Source organism: Phalacrocorax carbo, chromosome 1 (assembly GCF_963921805.1).
Source record: "Phalacrocorax carbo chromosome 1, bPhaCar2.1, whole genome shotgun sequence".
NCBI classification, from domain to species: domain Eukaryota; kingdom Metazoa; phylum Chordata; class Aves; order Suliformes; family Phalacrocoracidae; genus Phalacrocorax; species Phalacrocorax carbo.
In genome coordinates, this window is record NC_087513.1 from 78,581,318 (window position 1) to 78,599,965 (window position 18,648).

Genomic DNA, 18,648 nt, shown 5'->3' on the forward strand with positions numbered 1-18,648 from the left:
TAGCAACACTTTAGTGTTCTTTCTAGATCTTCTGCAGGATATCTTCATGCAAAGTTTTATTCTTATTTTGCAAACTTTCATGCAGGCCATTTACAGATCCCATAGATAAAATAACTTTTCGTCACTGATACTGAAAATGAAGGGGAGTTTTTCTCTTGCTGAAATGCAACAAGGTGTAGCTCATCCAAACCCGTCTGATTCCCTTATTGATCTCAGCAACCTATTTCTATCCCAACAGGTGTAGTTCGCCAGGTGAGGCCCATTGTTGGACCTTTCCATGCCATCCTGAAACTGGAGATGAACTACGTCATGGGTGGAGTGGTATCTCATCGTAACATTGTCAATGTTCACATCTTCGTCTCCAAGTACTGGTTCTGAGAGACCGTGTAAAATCCCAGACAAGCAAGCCACTCCAACCTAAATCATTACCACAATTATGTCATATACTTGTTTGTAAAACCCAATAGTGATTCTTTTGTTTTATTTTTAAATATTTGGTTTATAGTTTAAGACAAATAACAAGCTATTATGTTGATTAGACATAGGGTGGAGCAAATTAAGTGAGCCTGATGTAGTAGTTGTCTGTATAAGTAAGTAGTGTGTAAGAGTGCTCAGCTGCCTAGTGAAATGTAAAACTTTTCTAAATGTTTAGGCAGATCTTAACTATTGCTCCTTGGCCGGATAACCAGAGTGACTGAGAATGTGGAACAGAACAGATGTCAGAGTTCATTGGGATGAATATATGGTATCTTTGGATGGAAGCAGTTTGGTAAGGATTAGTACTTTCACCTCAATATTAACTACCTTGAAGGAGTAAGATCATCAGAAAGTGCCAAATATTCGCTTTTGGACCCCAGTAGGATAACTCTGAATAGGCACCCAGAATTGCTAATCATTTCTGAAAAGTTTAGCCTAGATATTGAAAAAGCGCCATTCAGCTACGGCTACAAGAGGAAGTGCAAAAGGAATTAGAAATAGTAAGGGACTAACAAGCTATTGCACATATTAAAAAATACTCTTTTTTGTACTTATTATTTGATTGCAGGATTATGTTTGATTCTAATTAAACAAATACCTCTCATTGAAATTAACCTCTTACAAAGATAAGGCATATTGCTTAAATTCCAGTCTCATCTGTACTCAGCAATACATGGGAAGCTCAGACCTGTATCTCCTGTCTATTATAGAGTAAAGCTCCAGACCTTTTTTTTAAGTTGGTAATAAAATCAGCATGTTAAACTGTACACTTCCTATGCACCAAACCAAGGCATATGTAATAATATAATGAAACTCTCACAAATAAATGAATGTTTAATGTATTTTCTGGGCATCAAAGTAATGTATCTTTCTTATTACAGAACAGAAAATAAATAGCTCCATGTTTCAGTTTGTTATGTTTGTTAAGATATGGGGAAATAAAGTCAGATAGGAAAGGCTCAAACATATGCTATGGTTTCTGCTTACCAGAAAAATCATATAATTTACAAAAATATGTCTCCTGTAAGCAAATTAATTATATGTATGTTCTGTACGAAATGTACACTCAAAACAGTCACTATTTCATTGGTCATTATTGGCGCTAGGCATTTGTCTCTTCCTTTTACACAAAAGCCCCTGAAGCTTAAGGGAATCTTCCCATTGACCTGAATGATCTTTGAATAAGACTAATGAAGACCCTCCTCTCTGATCCATTGCAAATAAAACACCATAACAACTTCACTGTGTAGACATAAAAGTCTTCGTTACATCTCTGTGGCCAGGAAGCTTCTCTGCCTGCAGCATTCTCCTCAAATGAAGATTTTATGATAACGTATTCTTATAAATAGAATTTGACTAAAGAGTACCCTCTTGACAGTATTTGTTCCCCCCACACCTACAAAGCATCCCAGCCCCATACATCGCCTGGTTTTCAGGATGCCATCATCTTAAGACATGTTCAGTGCTGTTAGTGGCCACCTCTAGAGTCCTTCTGATTTCAATAAATAGTTATATATTTGCACAGAAAAATGCTATGAAGCAGATATATTTATAGCAGGTGACCTTCATCATTCAACTAACTAATGGAGATTTTTGAAAACTCCAAAGCACATGAGATACTGTTGACTTCAGGGATTACTAGACTAAGTAATTTCAATTTAGACTGGAAAGTAAAATGTTTTATTACACTAACACAGTCCAATAAAAGGAGGATGGGAGCCTTTCCTTAAAATGTCAAGTTCTTTTTCTTGCCAGTGTAGGAAAAGTAAGTAGCCTTATTACCAAAAATACAAAAACTGTTTCCATCTGATTTTCTAGACTGTAATTTTTGATCCTTTATATCCTCTGTAAGTGGTATTTAGTTGCAGTGGGAAGAACTTCAGGACAGCAGAAATCTAATTTTAGGATCCAGCTGATGAAGAAACTAATTCACAAACTTCTTTCTGTAAAGGAGAAACCACACACCACCACACACACACAGCCCTCTCCCCTTCTTCTGTCTGCATTTCTGAATAAAAAGAGGATAGAAGAAGGATTACCACTACTTCCTGGAAAATGGTTTTCCTACATTGTCCCAAATAATCTTTGAAAATTACAAGCAGCTTTTTAAATAGTCCTGATGTCATATGAGAACGTTGATCCAGTAGATGATTTTGTGTTTTGTGTATAATAAAATCAAAGAGTGCTTAGTGCCACAATCACTGTGACATGTCTTAACTTTTAATAGATCAGCATAGAAAAACTAGTTAATTCAGTAACGATAGGAAAGATTAAATATTTCTCTCATCCAAACCTGTGAAAATAAAGTTTCTCTGGTTGCAAATGGGACAAAACTATTTGTAATTTTTATTGGCAAATCGTTAAAGCTGTTCAAGTGGGAGAATGGACTTATGGAATTGTCACCGAGACCCACTCACTTTGAGGGTTCTTCTTTTGCTGCACATTTTTTGGATTGATTAGATCTAAATTCAAACCATTTTAATTGTAGGGAAAGAGAATGACAAGTAAATGAGCATTTAGAAGAAAATAACGAGAACAACGAGACTGCTGAGTGTTCATTAGTCTGGTTTTTAAGAGTCATCTGCTCAGTCATACACAGAATGGTATCGTGTGCCTTGGAAAAATGATTGTACATCATTAAAAGAATAAGTAGTAATGACACGCAATTACAGATACTACACAGGATCAAATTACCTGATAAACTGTCTTATTTGACACTAAATGAGTATGGAGAGACAAAAGTCACTCGAATGAGCAAAGGCTCACAGGTGCTAGCCAGATTCCCAACGGGAGGAGCAGCGGGTCTCAAGTTGTTATGCCAGAAGTCAGGCATCCTGTGTAGATGGGAAGGCTTCTTGTGTGCTACAGGGACTGCTTCTTGGACAAGTCTTACAGCAGGAAAACTTGCCTCAGAGTTATTTCCAGTGGGATCAGGACAGTTTGCCTGAGTAAGCATCCAGTGCACATAGACGGCTCTGAGTAATTGGGGCTATAGCCTCAGTGAAATAATAACAAACCAGGGATATTTCAAATCAATTTACTGATAGACTGATCTACTTTCCACTTCTTCAGTTTAAAAATCACTTATTGATGGATCTGTAATTTAGTGGCAGATAGAGAAGGCAAAATAGCGTGGTGTATGTAATCCTAGCATAGTTACTCCTTTTGCAGAGGGAGGGCACGACAGCCAAGGACAATACCGATGGAGAACAAACAAGTTTCGTAACAGTGTTCAAATAAATCAGTACATTCCATGTACGATAGCTGGACAAGCTTGTGCAGTGATGACAAAAGTCATTTCATGATTTGGAGAGAAATACTGTGTGCCTTTCCAGGGTAGCTCTCCTAACTACAGTGCATGGTAGTTCTTGGAAGCTGCTGGTGACTGACTAATACTCCAACATGGCAAATTGCTGGTCAGCACTTTGAATACGTCCATTATTTGGAGCTTGTGCAGCATTAATGTGGTCCTGTCTCAACCACAAAATCACACGATGCCTGAGTTTGGCCCATGAAAAATATTATAGCATCCACTTCACCCGTGCAGTTTGTGACTGCTTCTGTGCCTGAACACAGGCAATCAATCAGTTCTGTGAACATGGCCCTGGTGAAATCTCCTGCCTCGTGCAATGCGGGGTCGACTGAAAAGCAAGGCCCACGCTGACTTCTGGAGCAGAGTGAGTTACATCAGTGTCACCAACACGTGATAGACCGCACTTTTTACAGCAGCAGGTTCAATGCAGTAGTGTTCTCACGTCCGTGCCAATATAAAGGAATTAAAACAGAGATGATTTCCAGATTACATACAGTAATTCTTTATAATGATCTGTAGTTCAATTAGCAAGTGAGTGCTGATGACAGCCCATGTTTCAAGCCAGTTAAAACCATGCTTACTGGTAACTTGAGTGAATGCGATTATTATTTAATATCTAATTCTGAAGAGTGGTACAAAGCCACCAATTCAACACCGGCTGCTTTATATCATCTGGTATGTATTTCACCCTGTGAAGACAACTCCCTCCAGGAGCGAGCGTCAGAAGATGTTTACATATGCTGTTTGTTCCACTGAACACAGAGAATATGCTCTGCTCTTAAGTCAATGTGATCTTGCTACCTTTGTTTTTTAAATGAGTATTTGTATTTTTGGTCTGTTTGTGAGAATGTTGTTGATGCAGAAGAAGGTAGGTGCCAGCTGTGGCAGGTGAAAAGAGGGTGAGCTCTTAGAAACATTGTCTGTGAACGATAGCCTCTAGCAATCCTCTTGCAACATTTCAGCAGCTTGGATTTAGCATTCCATAAAAGCCTTTTACAGGGACGCTGACAAATGACTTTTCTGTGTTCTGTGGTGGAGTTAATCCATGCTGCACAAGAAGACTGCGTATATGTACGTAATGGGTGTAGTTTGCTAGGTAGCTCTTTAGAGCAAGAAATCCTGAGGCCTGAGGAGCAATTCACAGCTGCTGGAATGGAGCCGTTCATGCCATGACCATATTGCCTTTGTCTTCACCAGCTGAGCTTGACAGCTTGTTTCCCAAGTCTCTCACTCTTGATACTAGCATGATCACTAATGCAACTGGACAAGAAACCCACCCCAGGGGTGCTGCCTATGGAATGGGCTTTCCCAGGTAGGTAGTCCTTCACCGAAGTTAAACAAAGGATCTGTTTCCTTTGCAATCAGGTATGTTACATACATTTTAATGTCATGTATATTCCAAACTTCCCATGAAATTGCAGCAAAATCTAGCCTGTGTCCAGTCAGGAGTAATTGCTATTAACAGATAAACCAGGGGAAGCTCATTCTGAGTTTTTCCTGAGTTAAATTCCATAAAGGTTTAGAAGCAGTTGGGTAAAAATTTATTTCATGAGAAGCAACGGTGACACACTTAGCACTGTCCCTGTTAAATATGCTGTGAGATGATGCACTTTTTGAACAGGACAATAATCTTAGTTGACAGCATTTACTGGCCAGCTGAATCCAAGACATGAAAGCCTGGACAAGAAAACCCCATATTGCTGCTGCTGGAAGCACCAAGGCCAAGCCCAGGCCATGGGGAGGATTGGTGAAGCTTGGCCGTGTTGAGGATTGGTGAAGCTTGGCCATGTTTGACATGGTTGGGCGCAGCACATGTGTAGCAGAGCTCAGGCAAGGACCAAGGCTGAGGGCTGCAGTGCAGCTCCCAGATCGATCTGTGCAGGGCCCAGCTGAGGCTTCTGGCAGCCCTTCCTCACACCACTTTCTCCACAGTGGCCAGCTCAGTGTCACCCAGCTGCCCTATGTCAAAGCTGGCCTGGAGCATGGGTGGCCAAGCCCCAAGGAGGAGCAGGGTGGGAAGCAGCTGTAGGGGAGAGTTACAGAGAAAGGCCATTACAGGTTGGTCGTGCTAATTAGGGCTTGTTGGTGTATTCAAGGCTGTGACAGGCCTTCGTACCCTCACAGCTGCCATTATGGGCAAATAAATCTGATGGTAATGGAGAAATTGAAGAGCATGGAAAATATGTGGAGGAGATTGAGAAACCAGGCAAGTCAGAACAACTGCTTTTATAGGTTGCTGATGAAACAACAGCAACTTGCACAAATAAATTGTTTACGAATACCCTGTGAGCAATCAGTGAATAGCGCTACAAGGATTTTGAGAAAGGAACATCAATTACTTTAGCTTACTTCCACCTGAAGTCAAAAACCAGGTGTCCTGTGGGAATGTCCCTTGCGTTTGCTATGCTGGCTGTCACCCAGCATTTGAGAACCCACACACCAGTTTCAGTGGCCAGATGCACCCTGTCTGGCTTCCCGTGGGCCCTGCACCCATTGACAGCTGGGCCTTCTGGCGGCTTCTTCATGGGAAGTCCCAGGGCTCACAAACCAACACCCGCAGCAGCCTGTGCATGTACCGGGGCTCAGGGTCCAGCCTTGCTGTACGTATCAGATGAGCAGATTCCTCCACAGCCTCTCAAGTAGTAACTCCCCTTACATCATGTCACCATGACTTATTTCAGAGACCTTTTGTGAATGTAAAAATATTGCTCATGCTTCCTCTACAGAAATGGCCACACGACCGAGGGATGTCGGCTTGCTTGCAGTAAGTGCGTGCCTTATCTGCATTTTGTCTTTGTCTAAATGACATTGTCAAGTGTCTGGAAATTGATCTTGTCTTTTGAATATGATCTGTGTGCTGTATTAGAACAGCACAAAAGTAAGAGTTAACGTAGAAAATTGTTTGGTTGGTTCTCCCCCCACCAGTTTCATTTAACTTTTTTTGCTAGTAAATTGCGAGGGTACCATTTATAAGAATAGCAGGAAAAATATTCATGCAGTGGTAAATTCCACTTTAATCTATTTTTTGTATGATGATCTAGTGCATCTCAAAATAAGCAAACGATGCTATACAGCAGAGTAACTTAAGTTTTGGGGGTTCAAAATGAATCCGATGTAGTTCCAAGCAGAATTCAAGACAAGGCTGTCGGAATTCAGTTGAATCAAAATAAATAAATGTGCTGCTTAATATGATTCTTTTTTCGAGAAAATCAAAATCTGCTTATAAAAGCATTCTGCAATCTTTTTCTTCTGTGGGCATACCTACTGCCTTGATTGGTATTTGTTTTCCACAGCAAGGTTCAAGTTTGGGTCCATTGGCTGCCACTTTGCTTTTGTTTTTCAGTATGTTTAACACCCAGTCAGAACTATTTAAACATATTCCTTTTGATTTGTGGAAAAGGCCATTCTCTCTGAAAGGAAAAAAAAAAATCCTTCACTTCCCTAAGTTGGGATTTTTGCTGGCTCTTTAAAAGATGTCAGCTGAGGTCTCCCAGGGATGCTCATTCCAAGGGCGTGCAGTCAGTCACCCTCGAAAATAACACTTGATTGTTCTCTCTTGGCCGAGTCTGAGGCAAGCGCAGTTTTGATAAAAATTGCCAGAGCAACTTCTGGTTGATCAGCGTGTGCTTAGCCATTAGTTAAGAGATACTGTTTTTCCTAAGGAGAAAAAATGAGAGGGACCAGCATCTGATTTATATCTCAGGGTCCTGAATTTGGCTGTGGTTTCAAACCTCCCTGCAGGCAGTCCCGCACCCTCGCCTGCCCTCTACGCACCTCAGCCTCTGCCCATCACAGCCGGGGCTCCCCGGGCGGCCCCGCGTGCCTGTGGAGGACGCCCTTCCCTCAAATTACCCGTTTGGTCTGATGCTGAATGGTCCTCCCTGCTCTGCAACAGCAAGGAATGCCAAAGCCCTTCCCAACATCACTTCTGCTTTCTGAGCGCCTTTGTTCCCTGCTGCCTGTGGTGAGCGCAGGAGGTGTGAGGCTGTGTGGAAATTGCTGCTACTAGACAAGAGAGACATAAAGTACACCCACCAAGTCTCCAAAATCATTGATCTGATGAAAGATTTTTCATTCCTGCTGTGGCTAAGAATGCGCTATCTGTTCTGTAATGAGCCCCTTTTTTTTTTTTTTTGCTTTCACCTTATCCTATTTCATCTCTTTTTTTTCCTCTCCTTTTCCCTTTATTGGATTCTCTTCTCCCTCTTCTTATTTTCACTCCCCACATCCATCTTTTTCTTTTCTATCACTGGCTGAGTGTTTACTTGTAACTAAGCAACTGAAGTTAAACATGTCCACCAGACCCAGAAAAGAGATCTCGAAGGGCCGCAGAAAGAAAACCTGTCCTGGGGTCACCGCAGACAGACAGAGGCACGCTGTGCTTTCATACCCCAAATGTTTTACCATGGCACTCTGTATCGCATCTAGAATATGCCATCATGGACGCACCTCCATAGGACAGTTTATGGCCTCCCTCTTTTAAACTTATTTCTTACAGTTAAATCCATGTAGCCCATCACTTCAAGGTGCAGTAGCCAATGTGAAGCATGAGGCAATACGGAAGACTCAAAAGCCCTTTTCTGTAAGGTATTCCCATTTGGGATGGTACTCTGTCACTATCTCTTTCTCTGTCTGGGAAGAAAGGCCACACAGGGGGTGTCTGAGCTTCCTGCATCTGTGGCAAACCAAATACGTGAATCAATCATGCTTCATCTACATTGAGTCAGAGGATGCAGGTTAAATCCCTGCTGTCTGTGGCTAATGCAGAGAAGCAATATGAACATAAGATATAAACATACTTTCTCCCTTCTGCTTGTAGACCTGTTTTTCTGAGGGTTTCTCTGTGTGTGCTGCAGATGAGAGAACTGGCTGGTATCTGTTGCGGCCCTTCAGGCCTGCATGGCCATTTGGGGGACCCACCATGCTCTTTGCAAGCTTCAGTCATGGGTGACACTTCTGCCAGTACTGCTGAAGCAAACAGTCAGTCCCTCATCATGGGCCCAGTCTAACATATTGCAGCAAGGGGCACTGGGTCAGGGGCGTGAGGAGCCACCTCATGGAGCCTGCACCACTTGCAGACAGAGGTTTCCCGCACTAATTCCCATGTCTTACTGATAGCCTGTTCTCACTTGCCACAAAATGTCACGGGCCCTCCATGAACTCATGCTACAGTTAGGTTTTTAAGACATTTGGGGTCTGCCTGTGTTAAAAGGGAACTGGCAGAGCTGGTTTGTCCCATCAGAAGACCTGGGACTTTGAGCAACAGTAGGGTAGGACTTTCATTCCTCTCCTGCAACCAGTGCTGGTCACTTTCTGGGCAGATTGGTGTCCAGAAGCCCAAGAAGAGCTCTTCTCTGGAACTTAATCACTGAACTAGGTTAACTAAATGTCATGTAGGTAACTATGATCAACTTAGAAGTTTTATGATTATATCATCAGGATATTCTCCACCTCAGGATGAAATGAGGTTTGGTACTGATAAAAAGTGAGAATTAAAGATCTGGGCTCCTTGATGCTACTCTGGTAACTGGATATATCATATCCAGCCCCTCCACGCCTTCACTTACACATCTGCTCATGGCTCTAGTAACCTCATAACTTCACTGAGCCGCTGACCACAAGGAGCAAGGAGACAGGAGTCATAACTCACTACCCTTTACTTCATCAGCAGTGTCTGAGCTACAGGAGTTCCTCCACTCTGCAGCGAGGGGGGCAGGTCATCAGCTGGTGCCCAACAATCCACGTGGAGGTGCAATTTGGGATTTAAGGGTATGCAAACTGTTGGTGATCCCATGAGGGCAAAGCGCTGTTATTTTATGATCACACCAAGCTTAAGTCTAGCATTGGTACTGCTCTGATGGAAATGGATTCCCTCACTCCATTTAAATTAAAAAATAAATTAAAAAAAAAAACACAAAAAAACCCAGAAGCTGTGTCTGACACCATGGGTGATAAATATCTTGGCCTAGCGATTCTTGCAGAATGACCTTTGCAGGTTGATTCCCAAGATGATGATTAGCTCTTTTATTTTGGCGTTAGCTGATTGTTCTCACATGAGTGAGTGTGGCGCAGGCAACACAGTGGTGGTGGAGGAGAGCTGATAAAAGACAAATGCTTTTGGTTTCCTCTAGTCAGACTGATCTAGCAAAGGCAAGAGCAACTTTCTCTGAACCTGCCCCACCAGTGACCTTGGACCTGAGCAGAGGGACCACCCTCAACTCTGGATGTGAGGTAAGTTAAATTACACGCTGCTGAATTGTCCTAATACTGCCAGCATTTTGGGCAGAAGTTGTAATAATGATAAAAAAGCACCAGTGTAATGGATACCATCATAACTCTGTAACTACAGTTTAGGTTTTGAAAATTACAAATATGTGTTTAACTAAGGCTAACCAGAAAGTACTAGATGGTGCTTTAACTGTGGCCAGCTGTCTAGTATTTAGAAATTAGAAAAAAATGTTTTTTCCTTCCAAAGTGGAAAAATTGCTGTCCGTTTGTACATATTGAGCTGGTGACCATTTGTCCAGCTCTACCAGGAAGCATCAGGTTATCTGTTTTATCAATAGATTATAAAGTACTTTGTAGAACACCTGTACAAAACATAAGAAAAAAGGACTCTCTAGCCTTCAACTTAGGATGCACTTCACCTCTCATAGATTAGAGACCTCCTTTGAAGTCACTAAATTTCATAGTTTTGGGGTTATTTATCAAGTCCCATCAGTTAATGGGTCATGGTAAACTTCATTTTCTTTAGTAAGAATGAGTTGGGTTTTTTCCTTGAATTATATGTGAGACTTATTTCAGTGATATTTCTTCAACTTATGCAGGGCAGCTCTGTTCTTTCCAACTCATGTACCTTTGGCTGTAGATCTCTCTGTAAATGTTGATGATTATAATTCCTTTTTACCCCTACCCTGACTAAGCTTCACACCTGTCCCTTGTTCCACCTCCCTCTCCTTAACTTTCTCAGATGTGGAACAGCTGGGAACATGGAAAGAGTATTTCAGCTGCCAATGTCTGTGTCAAACAGAAAGGAGATGTTCTGCCTCCATAAGCAGCTGTGTTTGTAGAGCTGCTGGCTCCATGTCAGACAGAGACCTAGTGAAGAAGGTTACGTGGATGAGATGGGCAGATAAATGCAGAAAAGCATCTATGTTAGCAAGCCAAGAAGTGGACGTTAATGCAGTTTAGAAACGTGTGGGCTTTCCTGAACTCCTCCTAGGCAAAGGGTATACTGAAATGGTTGGTGGTTCAGGCTTGACTTTGTTTTTGATGTCTGGCCAAACACAGTTAGCTGATAGGCGTGGGTGGCTGAAAGATTGCTCTCATTGAAGGGCATTGACAGAATGAGCTTTTTTTCTTTTCCTCCTCCCCTAACCCCCAACGATTTCCCAGATCTACAGACAAACAACTTACTGAGACAGGGTTAGACAGGAGCTAAAACAGAACCCCACATCTTGGGTAGAGATGGGCTTACCTAGGCAGCAGCAGCAGGACTCTCAACAGGCACAAAAGGGTCAGTTGAGGTTGGATCAGGAGCCTCTCTCTTTAGTGGTGGTTTTGTACTCAGTACTTGCTCTAGAGGCTGCCTCTGCAGCAGCCTTTCTGTAAGGAGACTGGAGGGAGAAGGAGCAGTTCAAAGAACAGGCTGGCCGGCTCTCTGATATTGCCACAGCAAAACTCAAGACCCCCTTTCTCTGGACCACCATCTCCTCTGAAACAGAGGCAGTGTGTTGGCAAGATGGACTGGAAACACCTGGTTTGATCTCTTTTCCACGGCAGTCAGTTATGTTCTAGTGAAATAGAGAAAACACTCCTACTGGAGCAAGGAGGAGGGAAAAAATATGAGCCAACAGGATTGACCTCTCAGCTGGGAAGCACTGGGCAGAGCTGGATGGACAGTTGCGCACATTCAGAGGTGGGGTGTCCAGCAGCAGTTGTGGGGAACTGCATAAGCCATGGAGGGGAGGAATGCAATTGTAAATGAGGAAGGGTTTGTTGTGTCTTTGCTCTCTATGCAACACAAGGTGCACAAGGAAACCACACTGGCTCCACTTGTTTCCAGCTGACTGTGCTTATTGTACCAGACCGGGCTTCCTATCTGCTTGGCTGCTGTGGCAGTGGTCTGCATAGCTTCTCCAGTGCAAGCCAAGGAGGCCCGGTGGGGGGTTCCCGAGCTATCTAAAGCAATATTATCCAATTACTCTCCATGACTACACCAGGGTCAGGACACTTTGACTTTTATTTCATCTCCTGGCAATAACACTAAAAGCCTAATTTGGCGTCCATTGAAGTTAATTAAAAGTTCATGCTTTGTCAGGCACCCAACATTATTAAGAGACCTTGGGCAAATGTTTCACCTCTTCACACCATGTTTTACCTGTTTCTTCTGTCTATGGAGACTATGTAGATGTGTACCTGAAAAAGCTGCTTTTTGATGTTTTGTTAATAAATGAAAGTTGTGCTAAACCCTTGGGTGGCAGAGACTCCAGGGAAGAACAAGAAAATTTTATTAATTGGTTAACAATTTTATGAATGGGTTAACCTTAATAGGTAGCTTTATCTATTAAAATATTAAGACAGTTTGTGGAAATAATTTAAATTCATAATGCAGAAACTTCACAGGAACAACGGAAAGGCTGGCTGGGACCACTGCAAGGTGGCAATAATAACTGGGGTGGCCAAAATGAAGAGTATCTTCTGCAGTCCTGAGCTCTGTGCAGAGATCCAGCTTGGCACCCATGTTGCTGAGGGATCCTTACTACCATGTGCTAACAGGGTGCCTTTCATGGGCTCCTGCAGTCTGCAATGGGATATCCTGAGCCGCGAGGGTCCCAAAGGGGTGGTTTAATCCTGCAGAGCCACTCTAAGTGTTCAATGCCATGTAGTGCAACACTCGCACCTGGAGCTCTTGGTCCCTCTTTCCTTGAACTGACTGAAGTCTTTAAAATGACATAAATACCTGCTTTTGGTGTGGGAGAGAGATTTTTCTTCTGGTGAGAGGATGGGAAGCAAAGGTCTACCAGGCAGCAGAACCAGCTGGTTGAGCATGCAGGCAGGAGGGAGGAGAGGCAGCGGCAGCCTGGGAGACCAGAGACCATGTTGTCAAGCCACCCCCTAAGGAAACAGTGGCTCCCTGGAACAGCCACCTCTCTTCAGTCTGAAAACACCTACTGATGGAGGTGCAGGTCTACCTGAAATGCAACTGTGAAATAAAAGTGAGACAGGGCTGGTAATCTGTAAGGAGCAGTCTGGGGTCTCCAGGGAATTTGGTGAGTTGATAGCTTGTAGTACTCGGCTGCAGAGGCTCCTCCCCAACACACCAGTCCCTGTGCATTAGTGCCTTGTGGCCTTCAGCCAGCCCACCCAGTCCTGCCACAATGACCCCAGGCAGACGGGTAAGCAAAAAGAACCTTGTCTGAATTTGTCCTGCTCCCTTCCATGTGGCTGCAAGATCACATGCTGTGAAGGTAGATGATCAGTCAGAAATATGACTGTCGGCAAGGACCTGACAGGTGGAATTCAGTTGCTTAACCATGGGCTTCTAGTGCAATTTTAGATGTCTCAGAATGTCCAAGGCCTCTGTGTGCAGCCTGGGATATGATAGAGGACTTCCAGGAGACCCACACCCTTCTGGAAGAGGATGGAGACCAAGGAGCTGTCACTAACTACCTGGATTTCAGCATCTGAACCCCATCCCAGTGCCAGGTCCAGGGCACCCTAAAGCACCGAGCCCTCCTGGTGGGGAGACACAGGGTGGGTACAGCTGGTATGGCCATATCTAAACTGGTAATACCCTTCCCTCCCTCCAGTAGGCAAGAGCTGGCTTTATTCATACGGGGCTGGATCCAGTCATTGTTGTCAACAGGAATTTCACCACTGAATTCAGCAGAATAAAAGCCAGCACAGCTTCATGCTGATGGGCTTTATAACCTTCTGTTGACAAGCCACTGTAAAAGGGAAAATGAGGTTTAATCTAACAGAGATAATGGGAAAAATATAGAATTGTGTAGACAAAAAAAGCTGTTTTCTGTCATCTCACCACACTCCTTGGAGAGGATAAGCAAAAGCAGATGCTATCAGTAGAGGAAGGTGCCTATAAGCAATGAAGCAAATCTGGAGAAGATTGTTCAGTATTATCTTACTTAGCTGGAAGATGGAAAATGCAGACCAGAAAGCGATGGGGCAAAGAAACTGAAAATGTTCAACCAAGAACTGATGAAAATGGAATAACAATGTAGGCAGAAAGAAAGATTGAACAAGGAGCTGGGGAGAGTGGAAAGCTTATGGTTTTGCTTTTCCCTTTCTCATCTGATTAAAGTAATTTCAGCCCAATGGATTTACATCTAAGTGGTTAAGTGACTGCCAGATAGTATCACTGTAACTGCTCAGATGAAAGAAGAGCATTTGATAGCTACCTGTATGTAAATCAGGTAAGTTATTTATAGACCACAGACTCCAGTGTATGAATGAGAGGTGCTATCACTTGGCTGACTCTTATCAGGGGTAAAAAAAAAAGACCTCGCAGTCTGCCGACAGCTATGCCCAGGGAGACCTCTGTGTGAAGTACTTCTGAGGGTCTCTTGGGATCCATCTTTGTGGATCTACAGGTAGGAACTAGTAGCAGCAGGCTAGAAAGTTTAAATCCTATTATTTTTCTGTTATGTATGAAAAAGCAGAGTTAAACTGATATTTTTCCCCCCCATTCACAGAAAGCATGTAGAGAATATGGTTTAGGATGACTTATTGATGAAGCAGGAATGTAACAACACTCTTTTAAATAATTCTCTATCGGTCTCCAATAACTTGAATCTTTTAATTATTTTTTTGTGTAAATGTACATATAACAAACACAGACACATTTTACAAAAGTAAAAAATAATTAATGGAATAATATAGGAAACCACATAATCTGTATGTCATAAATAAACAAAGACCATCAATGTGTTGTCAGAGGAAACTCTTATTGAAGGAACTCAATTCTAGCAACAATATTTGTTGCCCAGTGAATCTTACCAGAGGCCAACAAGGGTCTGTAACTGAATCTTCTTAAAAAGGCTGTTGAAATGAATTTACTTCAATATCAGGGACTTTTTATGGAAACTGGTGGGAGCTTTAGATGCAAAACTCTAAATCAACCTGTTTTGCTCCATTTGACCGGAGTTTGAGGACTTTAGTCAAAGAGGAGTCTGAAAAAGAAATCTTATTGTATTGACAGGTCCCCAGACTGGGAGGGAGGCTGCAGGCTTGATTTGACAGGGAAAGAGAGCTACAAATACTTGTTTTCCTGTCTTTGTAAACAGTGGATAGGAAATGGCTAGAAGTCTAAATGGTTCTCCATGGTTCTCTGTGCTCACGGCTCAGGTTAAGGTAATGGGGTTCGCTTTTTCTCCTGATCATGAACATTTGGAAAAGTATACACAGGTGAGGTAAATGCAGCGAGGATAGTGCTCATTCTGAGAGAGGATGTCATAACAACAACAAAAAAGAGATAAAACATAGTTATAACCAAATTAGCCATGACTAATTTACAATGCTGTGTCAGGGACTATCAGATACAGGTAGGTTCAACAAATCAGCTTCAAACCACAGGTGCCTCAGTATAGGTTTTAAGTCCCATATATGTGAGATTAAAGGAAATTCAAGAATGTAATTACATGCAGTATGTTAAAGAGTTTACATGACATTTTTCTGAATGAGGAGTTTGTAAAAGCAGGTATATTGTAGACTGTTTACAGGCTAAATATGAACCTGGCAATTATGTTCTGCTATTTCATTTCCTTTGCAATTCCAGTTGCATACACAAGTTTTCTTCCTCCCTGCCTTCTTTGGTTCTTCGGTACCTGCCATGCTCCTTGGAATATCGTGTAAGCCAGCATGTCAATATAAACAAGCACTGCTTTGTTCTGCAGCTAGCAAATGTTATATGAAACTTAATTCACACGCAAATAAGGAGCGCTCAGGTAACTGCAGCCCTGGTTTTGGCTCATAAATGCAACATGCTAAAATAACAGTAGCATCCATGTCCAAATTTACACTGCACGTATATCTTGTCCAGACAATACGCTTTTATTCTCCTCTTCCAATTGCAGTGCATGGGCTGAATTGGCTTTCCTGAAGTCAATGGACCATTGCCAGTAGTTCTGACCAGAGAATTTAATTAAAGACTGAACCTCTTTTTCTCTCTCCCCACCCCATTTTATTTTTGTTTGATTCTTCTACAATGCTAATGCATTAGACCTTCTATAACACATCAACCTTATTTTTTGTTTACAAAAAAGGAAACTCTTGGGGAAAATTAAAAAGAAAGCCACCAAACAAATAAACCAACAATAAATATTTGATAAGTTCTGTGGATGGGAAACAATTTTCCACATGGCCAGATTTCTGAAGCTCTGCAGATGCCTTGTGAGATTGTCATAAGAGTCAAGAAAGATTAGCTATGTGTCATATTTAGCTATGTTAATGCTTTTTTCTTTTTTTTAAACTTGTCCTTATTGCCTCAAAATCTGTGTGTATAACAAATAAGAAGTATGTGCTAAGGTATTTACAGCAAGGCATTTTTTAAATACCATGCTTTCCTGACTAGAACATGAAAATAAAATATATTGGACTTGGTAGAAAGTAATGTTGTACTTTCCCACTGCCCACCCTTAAATTTAAATGAAGGATTATATACATAAAACTTGAAGTAAATTGACAATTGTATTGGTTCTTCAGCTGGGACTGAGGAATAGAAATGCTGATATCCTGTAAGATACCAAGCAATATGATTCAACTAACCGTAAAATGCCTACACAGCAGAGCAAATAATTACTTGTTAAACAGTGGAAGAAAGTCTACTGATGGAATGACTTGCAGCTTCTTCATCTGCAGCTTACGGCCAATAAATCTCATTTAAAAAGTAACACTGGCCACTCATCCTTTCAGCACGAAGAGACTGTCATCACCATCCTATATTATTTCTGGCCTCACAGTATTTGCACTGTTTACCTATTATTAATCAAGTTATATCATCATCCATGACTAAGTTGGTCTGTCAAAAGCCATTAGGTGGAATTGTCCCAGGTCACTGTGGTGCTCACTGATGGAAATAAAAGCACTTTTCTGTGGGAAGGAAAGAAAGATGAGAGGGGCAGGTCCACGTGATGGGGGGCACCTTGTCTGATTGCAGCTGGTGACAGATCAGATGTGCATCCTCATATGAGGCCATATGTAGCCCAAGATGGTTGGATGCAGTAGGTTATAACTGCACACTTAATTGTGTTACATGTCTTGAAGAGGTAAGAGGCAGCTCAGGAGGGCTGAGCTTTATCTTCACACTGTCCTTGATGTTCTCTATGGCTTGGAGCAAATTGTGTAGGCTTTGCCTACACTAGCAAGCGCTGAAGCGTAAAATGATCAGATCTGGAGACTGAAACAGCTGAAGGTAAGAAGTTGATGTTCACTTTTCACGAACACACAAACCCTACAGATTTATTTATTTTTTCGTAAAAAAGTCTAGTCTGATCTGTAGTACCAAACATCCATGAGGCTGGAGCACATCAGGAGCCCTTTTGGTATGCATCTTGATTTAGTTTCATCCAGGGTGAATCCAGCTATTACTCTGCCCTTTCCACAGTAAAAACCGAAGCACATTAGGTGGAGACAACCAGGAGATTAACTAATGGTACAAACTGAAATGCCAATACGGATAACCCTTTCATTCTTGCTGTCTCATAGGGATATTCCTACACTAGGTTCATTTATATGTGACCTCTTTAGCTACTATGATAATGACAGTAGATGTGATAGCATATTCCATTTCAGCATTCACTTGACAGTATGTAAGCAAAGATTAAATGATGTTTAATAGGTGCATAATTAGCAGAGGTTAGACTGTAAATGAACAAGAAGGAGGTGGTTCTTCACACAATGGGCAATTAAGCTGTGGGGTTCCCTTCTACAGGATATTGTAGATACTAAAACTTCACAAGGTTACAAAAGAGGCTCCACAGACTCCCAGAAGTAAAATTCACGGAGGGATACGTTTGTCAAAGACTTTTCCTGTGTGTTGGGAACGCTGAGCTGTGAGTTGCTGGAGCACCTGAGAGTGTCCTTGGGAAGAATCACCATGTGCTTGCCCCAAGTACCTGGTATCGGTGGCTGCCAGAGACGGGTTAATGAAGCAAGACAGACTTCTGATCTAACATGTTTCAACAATTCTTGAATTGATTGCTTCTTTCTTTAGAAAGCTTTAGTTTTTTTCAAATTCACTCATTCAAATAAAATCATCCAAATAATTTAAATTATTTATGCTTTGAGTTATTTGAAATATATCTCTTTGGAAATGATATTGTGCTTCCCCAGGGAGAGGGAAACTGGATATTCCTTCTTCTAGAACAGCTGAAGTCCTTCTACAGACTCAGTCTCACAATAATGCCACAAGTCTTCCCCTGTAGTTGGGAAGTGGTCCATGATGGGATAGGACACAGAGTCTGTTGTCTCAATTATGTTGTGGTAGAGTACTGAAAACTGAGCATTGCTTCTTCAGCCTCAATACTTTGGGGACTGAGCTTTTATGTTTTTTACCCAGAACTGTGATTTCCCCAGAATCCAGATGCTTTTTATGAGAACAAATCTGTTCAGTCCAAATCTTAGCATCGCAGCAAAAAAGAAAAAAAATCCCTTACTGGCTCACAGTGAAGCTTTTCATCTGGCACTGCTGGAAAGCCTAAGTGTGCACATATGATGCAGTATAAATCTGCAGCTTATACGGACACAAGCAGCTAGTGTTGCTGTTGGCCAAGCTCAGACTTGATCAGGGGATCAGATGTTCTGGTGGCTCGAATCGGGTCTGAGAGAGCAGCTCCATAATA

At 42.1% G+C, this 18,648-nt stretch overlaps 1 protein-coding gene and 1 long non-coding RNA gene across 6 annotated transcripts in view; both read left to right on the forward strand.

Moving 5' to 3' along the window:
* The window catches only part of FBLN1 (fibulin 1), an 81,472-nt gene extending 80,086 nt beyond the window's left edge, over positions 1-1,386 (forward strand). For all 4 annotated transcript variants that reach the window (XM_064461275.1, XM_064461310.1, XM_064461291.1 and 1 more), the window contains exon 17: positions 239-1,386. In XM_064461275.1, coding sequence (XP_064317345.1) covers positions 239-378 — 140 coding nt within the window. In that variant the 3' untranslated portion in view covers positions 379-1,386. The remainder of the gene's footprint in view (positions 1-238) is intronic.
* A 3,559-nt stretch (positions 1,387-4,945) lies between these two features.
* Positions 4,946-18,067, forward strand: LOC135315135 (uncharacterized). 2 transcript variants are annotated; one of them, XR_010374579.1, is made up of 4 exons: positions 4,946-5,102; positions 6,517-6,554; positions 9,922-10,021; positions 15,009-18,067. It is a non-coding gene; the product is annotated as an uncharacterized LOC135315135 (long non-coding RNA). The 2 variants fall into 2 exon arrangements; XR_010374578.1 differs by having other exon boundaries at positions 9,922-18,067.
* Positions 18,068-18,648: the final 581 nt, after the last annotated feature.